Below are 16,220 nucleotides of genomic sequence, written 5' to 3'. Positions count from 1 at the left end.
TTTGGAAGGACAAACTCCAAGGCAGAGTACAAAGTAAATGGCAGGATACTTGGTAGTGTGGAGGAGCAGAGGGATCTGGGGGTACATGTCCACAGATCCCTGAAAGTTGCCTCACAGGTAGATAGGGTAGTTAAGAAAGCTTATGGGGTGTTAGCTTTCAGAAGTCGAGGGATAGAGTTTAAGAGTCGCGATGTAATGATGCAGCTCTATAAAACTCTAGTTAGGCCACACTTGGAGTACTGTGTCCATTTCTGGTCGCCTCAGTATAGGAAGGATGTGGAAGCACTGGAAAGGGTACAGAGGTGATTTACCAGGATGCTGCCTGGTTTAGAGAGTATGGATTATGATCAGAGATTAAGGGAGCTAGGGCTTTATTCTTTGGAGAGGAGGATGAGAGGAGACATGATAGAGATGTACAAGATATTAAGAGGAATAGACAGAGTGGATGGACAGCCAGCGCCTCTTCCCCAGGGCACCACTGCTCAATACAAGAGGACATGGCTTTAAGGTAAGGGGAGGGAAGTTCAAGGGGGATATTAGAGGAAGGTTTTTCACTCAAGAGTGGTTGGTGCGTGGGATGCACTGCCTGAGTCAGTGGTGAAGGCAGATACACTAGTGACGTTTAAGAGACTACTAGACAGGTATATGGAGGAATTTAAGGTAGGGGGTTATATGGGAGGCAGGGTTTGAGGGTTGGCACAACATTGTGGGCCGAAGGGCCTGTAATGTGCTGTACTATTCTATGTTCCATGTTCTATGTTCTCAGCTGTGAAATAGCATAATTTCCTCTCTTTGATGTCTCTTTTTTCCTTTTCAAGATGGTTGGGGTCTTGTCAAGAGTCTTGATCATGCAGTTCTTCATGGCAGTAGGCTCCTGCTCCTGGAACTCACCGACGGGCTGTCTTTGATCTCTCCAGGAATGGCCTGGAAGATGTGCACCTTTGGAGTGCAGCCTCGGGTGGCCCCTATGAACCCAATTCCTTGCCGGTGTCACCAACTGGGGCATTGCAGGAGTTCGGAACAGCGAGACAGCAAGTGTGGATGTCGAGGTCTCTGCACTCAAGTGATTGTTCTTGTTCTCTCTCTCTCTCGATGGGGGGGTGGGATCTGCTGGTTCTTGAGTTGGGTGAGCTCAAGTAAGCATCAGTTTAGACTGTAACATCAAAACAGCAATCTGTTGGTCTCCCCTCTAGCTGTAGAATGGGTGACACCTCTCTGTCCCTTGTTAGTGAGGGAAAGGGCCGGTGGCATGTCAAACCGTTGGGTGAATAATGTTTTTTTGATGGACTGCAGACCATGGTCTTTCTTTGGGAGCTTTGCTACTGCTTAATGGGTGGTGGGCTCTGATGCTTCCTGCTGGAGCAAGTGGGAGGAGGGTTGATGCTTTGAGAGGGGGAGGGGGACTTTGGGGCTCTAACGCTTTTTTCTTTCATCATTCTCTGGTGTTTTCTTCTGTTTCATGGTTGTCTGCAAAGAGTAAGAATTTCAGGTTGTATACTGTATACATTATCTGATATTAAATGGACCCACTGACTAGGCACTAGCAAATAGATAGGTGCACAGGAACTGAGGACCCAACGTGTGAACAGGAGCATGGGAATCAATCTGCGAGTGAGTGATATGTGAACCAAATTCTTAGTGTCTATATAGTACACACACACACACACACACACACACACACACACACACACACACACACACACACACACACACACACACACACACACACTTGTTACCGAAGAATCTCCTTTTGGTGACTAATTTCCATACAAGAAGTAGTTCTTCTATTGTCTCACATGATCACCCCCACCCACCATCCACATGCTGTGTTTCAGCTGAGAAAGCATCATATACACCAGGGGTGTCAAACTCATTTTAGGTCACGGGCCGGATTGAGCAAAATGCAGCTTCATGCGGGCCGGATCAGTCGGACGCGTGTGAACGCAGCTTTCGTTGCCTCCGTTTTTTCAGCCTGCTCTCATGTGTCTCAGTCTCTGCTATAACTACAAAGTGTTTCACTTTACAAATTCCGTTTCTTATGAAGAAGACTGCCGAATAAACACTAAAAACCCTGAAAACCTGGTACCTGAAAACTCAGCATTAGCCATATCATACGCCATAGGCGCTTCAATTACTGGGGCCAGCTTTAATAGTAATTAGATATTATCTCGCAGGCCAAAGATAATTACACCGCGGGCCGGATTTGGCCCGCGGGCCTTGAGTTTGACATATATGATATACACTGATGATGCCAACTCTCTTGACTTCTCTATAATCTCCAAATGTTCAGACCATCGTACTTTCTCTTCACCTCTCTTCAATACTTCATAATGATTCTTAAAACCTTCCTCTTTGATAAACCTTATGATCACCTACTATAGTGTCTCCTTACATTGGTCAGTGCTACTTCTTTGTTTGATATCATTTCTGTGAAGAATATTGTATGTTTGTGATCAAATAACGGTACTCTGAAAATTAAAGCTAATGATTCTGTCATAATTTTACAATAAAGATTGATGGCAACTGAACTTTTCTGTTGAATTTGCTACTTTAAAAAAAGTTTTCTATCAACTTTCTTCATTACTACTAGTCCCTGTTAACACTTAGTACCTTCTCTTAGCAATATTCTTAAAATCATTAGTAAAGAATTCATGCAACAAACAATTGTTCATTTCTTCTGAACAATTATACTCCAACATATTATATCATCCCATCGCTTTGTATCCTTTGCTATCTTTGCCAAAGTCACATTACACAGATAAAATAAAAATCCATCAAGTAATTTTAAATGAACAGCTACTTAAGATATCGAACAGTTACAGTTTACTTTGGTTCAGTGCAAGGGATCATTTGGGGGAAAATGGAGAAACAGTACATTATTGTTGTGTGACCAATTCAACAACAAAGCTGCATTCAGAGTAAAAATCCCCATTTTGATTAGATAGAATGACTCAGCAAGGAAAAGAAGCTTGATGCAGTCTTACCTCATGATCAGGAATTTCTGAAGACAGAGTTTTTCCGAGGATAATAGCAGTGAGGTATGTCCAGCACCGGGCTGTATTAGCATGGTTATAGCCTCCTGTCACCACCAGAAAAAAAACCAAACCAATGTAGAAATATCTTATCACAAACAAGAGAAAATCTGCAGGTGCTGGAAATCTGAGCAATACACACAAAATGCTGGAGGAACTCTGCAGGTCAGGCAGCATATGCAGAAACAAGTACAGTTGACATTTCAGCACGTAACTTCAACTGTACTTTTTGCCATAGATTTTGCCTGGCCTGCTGAGTTCTTCCAGCATTTTGTGTGTGTTGCTTAGAAATATTTTATGAGACAATGCATTGTACAGAGATTATTTAATACTTCTCATTTTAATAGCACTTTAATACACTATTATATACTCAAATTGATTACCTTTGAAGGCACAATGATTAGTTAAGAAAACTATCAATTAGTTTATCTTTTCTCTTCCTATAGTTTAACATAAGGTTTTCAGAGCTTGTACAGTGCATTAAATTATTAGTACGTGAACATACAAGCAATTACTATTCTGTTTATCCCCTCAACATCAGTGAGGTTCAGTCTTAACTTTGAAGAAGACTTCTCAATAATAGGCTATTATACTGTCAGAATACAAGTCTGTGAGTGCTGTTGTTTACACAGTTGCTTGGTGGATAACTGTTGAGTTGATATTAGTCCATTCGTTACCAAAACAATTAAATTTTATAGTTTTCAAGAACTGCTTTTATTTCCTCTATAAATTGTGGGATCCTGCTCCAAAATCTCCTGCCATGGAGGGAGAAGATCACTTTGACGATTTTTACATACTTCAATACAACTGGTACTCTTACCCATCTCTCAATAGGGTTTGTAGTCCTAAGAAGATTTAAAAAGGGAAAGTGTAAAAGAGAATAAATGCAAGATTTAGCCACAATTCCTTGCCCTCACTCAAGCCTCTTTTGTTCTCCCTTCCCCTTCTCCCTGCATCTGCACCTTAATACTTCTTTTAAGTCTAAATTTTCCCAATTTAATGTTCAACCTAAAACAGCAACTTCTACGTCATGGCTGGAGCAATATTATATATTGAGGTTCAAGTCTGTGATCCACTGTATAGTCATTTTGATGAGGGAGTTTATCACAAACAAATTTGTATCAAAGGTAGGTATAATAATATTATTGTTTATTCCCGACAGAGACTGCAGTAAGTTGATCCCTAATACAATAAGCATACTACAGATTTTCTGTTGGATCCTCTTTAAAATTACTGGCATTCTTTGAGACAGGTAAAACCCAGGAAACCTTGCAGTTGGGTCTGGCCAACATAACACAAAAATCTTTTCGATTCCCCACAAATCCTTCCTGACTTCAGAGCATTGAGCACTTCTGGTGTTCATTTCAGGTTCCACAGTATTTTACAAATTTATTTTAAACTGTAATTTCACAAATAATATAGATAGCTTCACTCTTTCAGCTAAGATTGCATTTCATCAGACCCCATAACCAAATATTTGGCATCATATCATGACAAACTTTTACCAGTATATGCCTTTTGAACTTTTTTAAAAAAATCAATGGACCCAATTCACCCACTACCTTAATCCTCTAGAGACATATTTAACAATACACCAGAAGGAAGTATTGATAGGATTAAGGAAGAACCTTGAATACATTTCAAAGATCTAAAGTAACTGTAGATACTGGGAATCTGAAATAAAAACAGAAAATGCTGGAAGAAATTCAGCAGATCAGTTAGCATTTGTGGATAGACACCAAGTTAACATTTCAGAAATGTGACCCCTGGGCAGAAATGAGAAAGAGAGAGATACAAATTAATTTTCAGTATGAGAGGAAGTGGATCAGGCATGTATAGAACAAAGCAAATGTCTGTGATAGGACAAGTTGAAACGGCTTAACGGGAGCAGTTATCAGAATATTAAGTTTCTTGGTCAGTACAATATATTGCTAGCATAATCTTGTGGAAACTATCCAGAAGGCCAGACTTTGATAAGAAAACTTGAGCCATCATGATATAGAAACAGAAACTTAAAAATGCTGGAAAGCTTAGCTGGTCAGGCAGCATCTTTGGAAACAGAGAAAGAAAATACTCCAGGTGAAGGGTGCTTCATCAGATCTGAAGAAGTGAGAAAGAATAATTTAGATACAGAGAAGATGGCGGTGGAAATGGATGGAAGAAAGGGAATTTCTGTCTTTGAGTGAAGTTTTGAGGCAGGTGAAATCTGATTAAACTTCAATAGCTATAATTTGTTGCTAATGTGGTCCTGACATACTGGAACATTACCAGCAGATCAGGCTATACATAGGCTCCACTGATGATTTAGTTATACAATTACTCAGAGGCTTTAACGTTTTAAAAAATTCCCTTCTGTAAAGGTATGCAATTTTATTTTTACATCCTTCTCACAACCAACAATGTAACTGTTCAATAATCTAGTTGCGTACTGATTTGCAGTTAACTCTATATTTAGTCTCAACCATCCTTCAACCAAAGGCAGATAAACTCACCTCCTCCTAAGATCAGAGTTGGCAACTCCCAGTTCAGTATGTAACGCAGGCACTTTCCCACTCCTACTGGTGTCATATTAAAGGAGCACATAGGGTCCCCGGCCATAGTGTCTGCTCCTAGCTGACAGACTACAGCTTCAGGGTTAAATGAAACATAAACCTCTTTCAAGACACTAGAGAGAAACACAGAAGTAAATAGATATTAAGGGCTACAAAATTATCCCTGCATTTGATATCCCAGAATCATTATATTCAATAACTCCGCCACGGACAGTCCCAAGCCCGGCTGTGAAAGGCAGAGGGTTGGGCATGGGGCTAGCAACCCCATCCTGTAAAAACCCAGTGCTACAGAAACACCAACAGAAGCTCCGAAGATCTCATCCCTGGGAGAGAAAGGATACACCAAGAAGATGGACTACACCTAGAGACAACTTGAAAAACTGGCCCAGGACAGAGGACTCTGATGAGTCAGCCTCTGCCCAGTAGGGGTAATGAGGTTAAGAAAAAGACTGTATTCAGTGACTTCCTCACATTCATAGGGTAGGGGACACCCCACCTTGACCTTAATGCCTACTTCTCTGAATTCATATATATGGTCAATCAGCAATTCCACCCTGTTGATTCATTGTTTGCCCATACAAATCAGAGAGAGATGGCTAGACAGGTAATGTATTGAAACTGCAACATGTAGGATCTAATACCCCTCACTGTGGTTCATGATAACTACACTTACAGAAAGTGTTGGTAGTTCAGGGAACTGACCTACCAGCTCGGAGTTGATTAGCGAGAGTCTGAGCCTCAGATACTGTGACACATCAGGAAGGGGAACTGTTACCCAGACACTTTTCCAGAAGGCAGTTACACTCTGTAAATTAAATACCTAAATTTTTTTCAGTAGTCAAGGTCAGTAAGAAATAGTTATAAAATAGGCAGGAGGATGCTGAGGTCTCAGTTCCTACCATTGTCTAATAGGTATGAGGCATATGCTCCCTGTTGATATACATGTAGGGTTTGCAGGATGAATATGCAAACTATCCAGAATACTATAGCATATGTGGGGTATATGATATTGGGGGGGGGGGGGAACAAGAATATACCAGCGAGGAGATATCATTATTAGAGTAACAAACACTGTTCTTTGGGCAGGAGAGGAATTTGGATTGGAAGGGGGAGGATACAGTTGTTGTAGTCCCTGTGGGCACTAATCATCTTGGAAAAACGTTGTGTTGGATATGAACAGCAATTTGAAATGAAATGGGTAAGCAGAATCATAAAAATAATAATCTCCCGTGCTGGGGCAAGAGAGAGCTATTGCATTGGGATGGGTTTCATGTGAACCATGATGGGACCAATATCCTGGAGAAATGTGTAAATAGCATTACTGACAGGGCTCTAAACTAATTGTAAGGGATGAGGGTTCAAGTATTAGGAAGCGAATCAAAAAGAGAGACCAGTTGCAGAGTGGTAAGGAGTGAAAAATCAAAATGTGACAAAAAGAAGCAAAAATATAACAAGTGTGCAATTAAAATTGGAACTGGAGTAACAAATGCAAAAATGTCTAAGTTTGAGACTCTATCTGAATTCAAGCAGAACCTGTAACAAGGTAGATGAATTGACAGCAAAAACAGAACGAAAGAATTTGGTTTAATAACTACTGCAGAGATGTGGTTGGAGGCTGATCAGGACTGGGAACTCAATATTCCGGGCTATTCTGTGTTCCAAAAGAATAGGCACAGAGGGCGGGGAAGGAAGGGTAGCATTATTAAACAAGGAAGGTAGTGATGAGCAGTTAATTTGTTGCAGTTTGATAGACAAAAAGAACAGCAAGGAAAGAAGACTTGAGTAGGAATGATCCATTAGTCCCCGAAGTATTGTCTTGCGTGAGGGCAAATCATAAATGGGAAGGAAACTGCAAATATTTTGACAAGTTTTAACCTGCAAAATGACTTGGCCTAATCAAAGTGGTGAATTTGTACATTGTTTTTTTGTAGCCTTTTGCTGTGGAACCTAGGTGGGAACAAGGTTTTAAGAAATTAGTCATGTGTAATGAGTTAGGATTAAAATGAGATTTTGAAGAACTAAAGTCACACTACAGATTTCAGTCGACAGTGCTTCTCCCTATAGATTCTGCCTGGCCTGCTGTGTTCCACCAGCATTTTGTGTGTGTTGTTTGAATTTCCAGCATCTGCAGATTTCCTCATGTTTGCTCTACAGATTTCAGATACAGTTTGAGGATGAATTCCTCTAGTCTAAAATGAGTATCTTCAACTTAAATAAAGACAAAAAAGAATTCAGGAAGAATTGTTTTGAGTGGAAAGCAGGCGAAAGGAAAGGTAGTAGATAAGCAGTGGCAGATATTAAGACTGCATTGAACGTCTGGAGCTGCGACTGGATTCATATTGGAGCATCCGCGATGCTGAGAAAGTCGTGAATAGCACGTTCAGTGAGTTGGCCACACCACAGGTAAAGGCTACACAGGCAGAAAGGGAATGGGTGGCCACTAGACAGCGTAGCAGTAGGCAGGTAGTGCAGGAGTCCCCTGAGGTCATCTCCCTGCTAAACAGATATACTGTTTTGGATACTGTTGGGGGAGATGTCTCATCAGGGGAAGGCAGCAGCAGCCGAGTTCATGGCACCATGGGTGGTTCTGCAGCACAGGAGGGAAGGAAAAGGAGTGGGAGAGCTATAGCGATAGGGGATTCGACTGTAAGGGGAATAGATAGGCGTTTCTGCAGCTGCAAACGAGACTCCAGAGTGGAATGTTGCCTCCCTGGTGCAAGGGCCAAGGACGTCTCTGAGTGGCTGCAGGACATTCTGGAATGGGAAGGTGAACAGCCAGTGGTCATGGTGCACATAGGTACCAACAATATAGGTAAAAAACGGGATGAGGTCCTACAAGGTGAATTTAGGGAGTTAGGAGATAAACTAAAAAGTAGGACCACAAAGGTAATAATCTCTGGATTACTACCAGTGCCATGTGCTAGTCAGAGTAGAAATAGGAGGATATTTCAGGTGAATACATGGCTTGAAAAATGGTGCAAGCAGGAGGGATTCAAATTTCTGGGGCACTGGAACCAGTTCTGGGGGAGGTGGGACCGGTATAAACAGGACGGTCTGCACCTGGGCTGGACTGGAACCAAAGTCCTAGGGGGAGCGTTTGCTACTGCTGTTCAGGAGGATTTAAACTAATGTGGCAGGGGGATGGGAACAAGTGCAGAGAGACAGAGGGGTGTAAAATGAGAGTAGAAGCAAAAAGTAGTAAGGTGAAAAGTAAAAGTGGGAGGCAGGCAAATCCAGGGCAAAAATCAAAAGGGCCACTTTTCAACATAATTGTATAAGGGCTAAGAGTGTTGTAAAAACAAGCCTGAAGGCTTTGTGTGTCAATGCAAGGAGCATTCGTAACAAGGTGGATGAATTGAATGTGCAGATAGTTATTAATGAATATGATATAGTTGGGATCACAGAGACATGGCTCCAGGGTGACCAAGGATGGGAGCTCAACATCCAGGGATATTCAATATTCAGGAGAGATAGACAGGAAAGAAAAGGAGGTGGGGTAGCATTGCTGGTTAGAGAGGAGATTAACGCAATAGAAAGGAAGGACATTAGCCTGGAGGATGTGGAATCAATATGGGTAGAGCTGCATAACACTAAGGGACAGAAAACGCTGGTGGGAGTTGTGTACAAGCCACCTAACAGTAGTAGTGAGGTTGGGGATGGCATTAAACAGGAAATTAGAAATGTGTGCAATAAAGGAACAGTAGTTATAATGGGTGACTTCAATCTACATGTAGATTGGGTGAACCAAATTGGTAAGGGTGCTGAGGAAGAGGATGTCTTAGAATGTATGCGGGATGGTTTTCTGAACCAACGTGTCGAGGAACCAACTAGAGAGCAGGCCATTCTAGATTGGGTATTGAGCAATGAGGAAGGGTTTGTTAACAATCTTGTGCGAGGCCCCTTGGGTAAGAGTGACCATAATATGGTGGAATTCTTCATTAAGATGGAGAGTGACATAGTTAATTCAGAAACAAAGGTTCTGAACTTAAAGAAGGATAACTTTGAAGGTATGAGACGTGAATTAGCTAAAATAGACTGGCAAATGATACTTAAAGGGTTGATGGTGGATATGTAATGGCAAGTATTTAAAGATCGCATGGATGAACTACAACAATTAAGCTACAAAAACCAGAGAAGGTAGTGCACCCGTGGCTGACAAGGGAAATTAGGGATAGTATCAAGTCCAAAGAAGAAACATATAAACTAGCAAAAAAAAGGGCACACCTGAGGACTGGGAGAAATTTAGAGACCAGCAGAGGAGGACAAAGGGCTTAATTAGGAAAGGGAAAAAAGTTTATGAGAGAAAGCTGGCAGGGAACATAAAAACTGACTGTAAAAGCTTTTATAGATATGTGAAAAGAAAAAGATTGGTCAAGACAAATGTAGGTCCCTTACAGTCAGAAACAGGTGAATTGATCATAGGGAACAAGGACATGGCAGACCAATTGAATAACTACTTTGGTTCTGTCTTCACTAAGGAGGACATAGATAATCTTCAGAAAATAGTAGGGGACCTAGGGTCTAGTGAGATGGAGGAACTGAGGGAAATACATGTTAGTAGGGAAGTGGTGTTAGGTAAATTGAAGGGATTAAAGGCAGATAAATCCCCAGGGCCAGATGGTCTGCATCCCAGAGTGCTTAAGGAAGTAGCCCAAGAAATAGTGGATGCATTAGTGATAATTTTTCAAAACTCCTTAGATTCTGGATTAGTTCCTGAGGATTGGAGGGTGGCTAATGTGACCCCACTTTTTAAAAAAGGAGGGAGAGAAAAACCGGGGAATTATAGACCGGTTAGTCTGACATCGGTGGTGGGGAAAATGCTAGAGTCAGTTATCAAAGATGTGATAACAGCACATTTGGAAAGAGGTGAAATCATCGGACAAAGTCAGCATGGATTTGTAAAAGAAAAATCATGTCTGACGAATTTTATAGAATTTTTTGAAGATGTAACTAGTAGAGTGGATAGGGGAGAGCCAGTGGATGTGGTATATTTAGATTTTCAAAAGGCTTTTGACAAGGTCCCACACAGGAGATTAGTGTGCAAACTTAAAGCACACGGTATTGATGTGGATAGAGAATTGGTTGGCAGACAGGAAGCAAAGAGTGGGAGTAAACGGGACCTTTTCAGAATGGCAGGCAGTGACTAGTGGGGTACCGCAAGGCTCAGTGCTGGGACCCCAGTTGTTTACAATATATATTAATGATTTAGACGAGGGAATTAAATGCAGCATCTCCAAGTTTGCGGATGACACAAAGCTGGGCGGCAGTGTTAGCTGTGAGGAGGATGCTAAGAGGATGCAGGGTGACTTGGATAGGTTAGGTGAGTGGACAAATTCATGGCAGATGCAATTTAATATGGATAAATGTGAGGTTATCCACTTTGGTTGCAAGAACAGGAAAACAGATTATTATCTGAACGGTGGCCGATTAGGAAAAGGGGAGGTGCAATGAGACCTGGGTGTCATTGTACACTAGTCATTGAAGGTGGGCATGCAGGTACAGCAGGTGGTGAAAAAGTCAAATGGTATGTTGGCATTCATAGCAAAAGAATTTGAATACAGGAACAGGGAGGTTCTACTGCAGTTGTACAAGGCCTTGGTGAAACCGCACCTAGAGTATTGTGTGCAGTTTTGGTCCCCTAATCTAAGGAAAGATATTCTTGCCCTAGAGGGAGTACAAAGAAGGTTCACCAGATTGATTCCTGGGATGGAAGGACTTTCATATGAAGAAAGACTGGATCGACTAGGCTTATACTCACTGGAATTTAGAAGATTGAGGGGGGATCTTATTGAAATGTATAAAATTCTAAAGGGATTGGACAGGCTAGATGCAGGAAGATTGTTTCCGATGTTGGGGAAGTCCAGAACGAGGGGTCACAGTTTAAGGATAAAGGGGAAGCCTTTTAAGACCAAGATGAGGAAAAAATTCTTCACACAGAGAGTGGTGAATCTGTGGAATTCTCTGCCACAGGAAACAGATGAGGCCGGTTCATTGGCTATATTTAAGAAGTTAGATATGGCCCTTGTGGCTAAAGGGATCGGGGGTATGGCGAGAAAGCAGGTACAGGGTTCTGAGTTGGATGATCAGCCATGATCATACTGAATGGCGGTGCAGGCTCAAAGGGCCGAATGGCCTACTCCTGCACCTATTTTCTATGTTTCTATGAAGTAGCTACATATAATGCTCAGCATTAAATTTATTGCAATTGGAAAGATGGACTCAATTAAAAGGATCAAAATATTAAGCACTATGTTCAACTAAAATTAGAATATAGAAAAGTGACAAAAGCTGCTGGTAGGTGAGCAGACTGAGAATCTTTCAGGAACTGGCAGCGCAGAACTACAAAGCTGAGTAGCGGAAATTTGACTATGAGAACAAACTGGCAAGGAATATCCAAACAAACAGCAAGCATCATGGATACATGAAAAGAAATTACACAGAGGTAATTGTACAAAAAAGTACTATTACAGTAAATCTACATTATTGCAGACAGAAATTGGATAAAATTAAACAAAGTGTACATATTTAAGCTTACATAAGATGTGTTCATATTCAGCTGGCTGAATAGAATAAACCTACTCTCTGTGGGCACGCATCTGGAGTGAGTTACAACAGTGCTTCGCAATACCAATGTAAAATGCAGCTATTCAGCTTTCAAGGACTAATTGTTTACAGGTTCTACAAATGTTTTTTTATTGCAGATATTGTTTAGAAAAGACCATAATATGTCTAATAATATAAATCTATAATTAAAACAGTATTATATAAGCAATATATATTTTTTCACTAAATTTATTGCTGGAACAAATTGTTAACAGAATTCATAAATGCACAACACTTTTGAAGGTTTAACCCTCAATACTCTCTGGTACAATACACTCCAAATGATGGCATCTCTTCAATAGAAAATCCTATTAACAAAACAATTCCTTATACAATTGCTTTGATTGCGAATATCATATTTGAATGTAGGTGTGATAATTGGTCAGGAGGCATTGTCAATGCTGACGGTTATTGACAATGCACATCTTCTAAATTAGCCGCAGATGAAGTAATTATCACAAAGCGCTGCTTGCAAGTAATTACTGAAGTCAGCTGCTCAAGACAACTGTAATAACATCAGTACAGATTCAATCATCATCACAAAATTCCGGTTAAGAAGTATAACTATTGATTAACATAATATTAATAGATATTCAGTCACTGGTCTGGTAAATGTTTGTGATGATGAGATTTCTCATTACATGCTGCTGCATGTTCAATGTCACCGAATCTAACTATAGAAGGGAATGGGATTAGCAGTAGTGAAAGGTTCATCACTTGCACATGTATGTACTGTATATATGTACAATATAAGACTTTTGCACAGCGCTGTTATTTGTCAACATGGAATGCAGAGAGAGTTTGTTAAATCTGGCAGGAGCAAAGGATGTTGAGAATTGCAAGGGTGGACACCATGGGAGGGTGTGGAACAAGAGGCAGAGGGTGACATGGGTGCAGACCATCCAGCCCTGAGACACCGTGCAGGGTCATCTGATTCCAGACTATTGGTTCATTAATCATTACGTCTGTCTGATGTTTCCCACTCCCTCCCCCCTTTCCTTTCCCCTTTTCCCAACCATGGTTCCCCTCCCTCTCCCTCCCCCCTTCCCACTCTCAGTGCACAATAGAGATCCATATCAGTATCAGGTTTATCATCACTCACATGTCATTAAATTTGTTTTTTTGTGTGGTAGCAGTACAGTACAATACACAAGATTACTATAGTACTGTGCATGTGTTAGGAACACTAGTCTCCAGGCTGGATGCTTATGCACCAATGTCACCCCCTGCCCCTAGCACTCCTTCTCTGCATCTGCACCCCCCCCCCCCCCACCCATGGCACTCCACCTTCCCAACATCCTTTCATTGGGATTCATACACCTAAGGTACTGTATGTGCCTAAGACTGTGAGCGAGCGTGAGAGAGTGTGTGTGTATTTCATTATCCATTTACCTTGCTAATGTTAAAAAATACTATTTAAAGAAAATCATCAAGCTTCCAAGCAGATATAGTCAAGACATTAGTAAAATATGATTTTTAGAATATTGTTACCTAGCATTGGATTGAATGTTCGAGATACTGGCAGAACTGCATGAATGAGTACTGAAATGTGGCTCAAATTCAGGGAGTGGATAAAATGAAGGAAACCAAGTCTTCCTTTGAAATTCTCATATTTTTCCTGGTACTTGGACATGAAAAGATGAAAGAACAGGTATTGCATCTCCTGCAGTTGTGTGCAATGCTTGATTTAATTTTAATCATGACTCATGCTTCACTTTTGGCTTCAGGCATCATGGTCCTTCAGAACAGTACAATCAAAACTGAGAATCCACCTGACCCAGATACATGTCATAACCCTATGTGGAAAACTTTTCACTAAGTAATACATTACTCATGTCGACAGTCCAGCATGGAGAAGCACTGTTCCATTCTCATTCCCTTTGTGGAAATTTACCATTTCAGCCAGTGCCGCAGTCCTCACTTTCAAGGGGTGGCCCAGTTCCATGTTTTACCAGGCTACTGCTTCTGTTGTGAACAGACTTTCCTTTTGTACAAGTACTCCATGAAACACACTGTCTCTCATTATATTAGCTCATAATAAGAGGATCTTTTGTCTGAAATTTGCAGTGCAAAAGATGTACTTATATACAGGAATTCCAAAACTACAAAGTCATTCCAAAAATGGAGTCTAGAAATAGTGATATATTTCTCAGTGGAAACAAATACTTGATCAGGTTTATATTCCTTTGAGTTGCAGTAAAGCAATTCAACTTTCAAGCTATTCCATACTAGACTGCCTTAATGCAATATGAAAAAGAATTGTTTGCAAGTCCATATCAAATCCCCATCTTTCATTAGAAATTTAGAAATCACATATATTCTGCAATAAAAAGCTTCAATCAGTGAGATAGTGTTCATCTATATATTACCTACTTATTATCACACAGGAGGTTATAAACCTTGGGGCTGCCGAAATTCCTATCGATCCCATTTTGCCCCTCCACCTATAATTTATCTCTCTCCCTCTCTCACAAACATCCTCATCAGCTCCCTTTAATTCGTCAGCCATTTACCTACATGAAGCAATAGTTTTTTTAAAAAAAATCTGTAGCTTATTAACCTAACACAACTTTTAGAATGTGAGGGGAAATCTACAAAATTACAGGAAGAACATGCAAACTCCATACAGAGAACCCCCAAGGTCAAGATCAAAACTAGGTTCCTGAAACATTATGACAGCAGCACTAACTGCAGCATTACCATACTGATCAGAATATTTGCAAACAGCTGCACTTACATCACCTTATTCATAGTCAGAAGCGTAATGACAATCTATCTGCAAATACTTCTGCCATCAGTTATAAAGACCACTGCAAGGTTTGATCTCATATCTGTTTACTGAATTAGTGGTGTATTGGCAGGCAATTTTCTTTAAGAAGCAAGGATCAATATACTCAATAATCCTGTCACCAAGCTCAGAAGCTCAATCCAACTTACTTCTACTCTGTGTAGCAGTTGTTCAGCTCATTATTTCAGTTCACTACACCCTCAGGTTCTTTCTCCCAATAGGCCAGTAGAGTTATCATCATTCACTGGTTAAAGAGAAATATCATCAAGCTAACATACATATATTTGGGTCAAAATGGAACATGTTGGAAGCACCCAGCAAATTAAACTGCATTTGTGGGGAGAGAACTGAGGGCAATTGGTGCACACCAAAAGTTGTGAAGGCAACAATTACTTTAAAAACTGGAAAACTAGAGGAAAAAATAAATAAATTGGGAAAAAATGTACAGACACAACTCCAAACAGAGGGAATAAATTCATTAAATTCTCATTCATTCCCTCTCCCTCTCTCTCAACATGCTTGTTTCCTCATTACCCGAATCCTGATGAAGAGACCTTGATTTGACATACTACAGTCAAAAGAAAATCTGCAGATGCTGATAATCCAAGTAACACAAGCACACACACAATGCTGGAGGAACTCAGCAAGTCAGGCAGCATCTATGTAAAAGAGAACAGTCGATGTTTTGGGCCAACACCCTTCATCAGGACTGATGAAAGGTTTCAGCCCAAAACATCAACTGTATTCTTTTCCATAGATGCTGCCTGACCTGCTGAGTTCCTTGACATACTAACTCTGTTTCTCTCTCAACAGGTGTCATTTGACCTGCTGGGTACTTCCAGTATTTCCTGTTTTTGTTTCCAATTTTCAACATCTGAGGGCTTTTGTTCCAATATATTTAGAGTTGTCAGTTTTGACTGAACAGTAATAACCAGTAGCAGAAGCCAGAGCCAGGCATGCAAAGAAAATGTACTGTAACTGCAATAACAAGAGGCTGCAATGATTCAAAACAATGAATAGATCATAAGGTTCCTAACATGAATTGCTAAGCATACCATATCAGCTAGAAAGCACCCTATTATGAAGATACACACGTTAAATACAAAAGCAGAATTAAGTATTTGGTATACTAGCTGTTTACAGTGATGCTTTTGGCTATGTATAACAAAATGACAGTATCCTTTCTTCCAAAATGAAAGCAATTCCTGACTGATAAAATTTTGTGCTGGAGCTACGTGTGAAGTA

The 16,220-nt window shown here is 40.6% G+C and overlaps 1 protein-coding gene across 1 annotated transcript in view; it reads right to left on the bottom strand.

The window, feature by feature from the left end:
* hdac8 (histone deacetylase 8) overlaps positions 1–16,220 on the bottom strand; it is a 106,363-nt gene that overhangs the window by 13,410 nt on the left and 76,733 nt on the right. Inside the window, exons 8-9 of the mRNA XM_073058365.1 lie at positions 5,525–5,697; positions 2,985–3,079 (exon numbers count right to left, since the gene is read on the bottom strand). Coding sequence (XP_072914466.1) covers positions 2,985–3,079; positions 5,525–5,697 — 268 coding nt within the window. The remainder of the gene's footprint in view (positions 1–2,984; positions 3,080–5,524; positions 5,698–16,220) is intronic.

Source organism: Hemitrygon akajei, chromosome 10, assembly GCF_048418815.1.
Source record: "Hemitrygon akajei chromosome 10, sHemAka1.3, whole genome shotgun sequence".
In the NCBI taxonomy this organism is placed as follows: domain Eukaryota; kingdom Metazoa; phylum Chordata; class Chondrichthyes; order Myliobatiformes; family Dasyatidae; genus Hemitrygon; species Hemitrygon akajei.
This window is presented reverse-complemented; position numbering and strand designations above follow the sequence as displayed.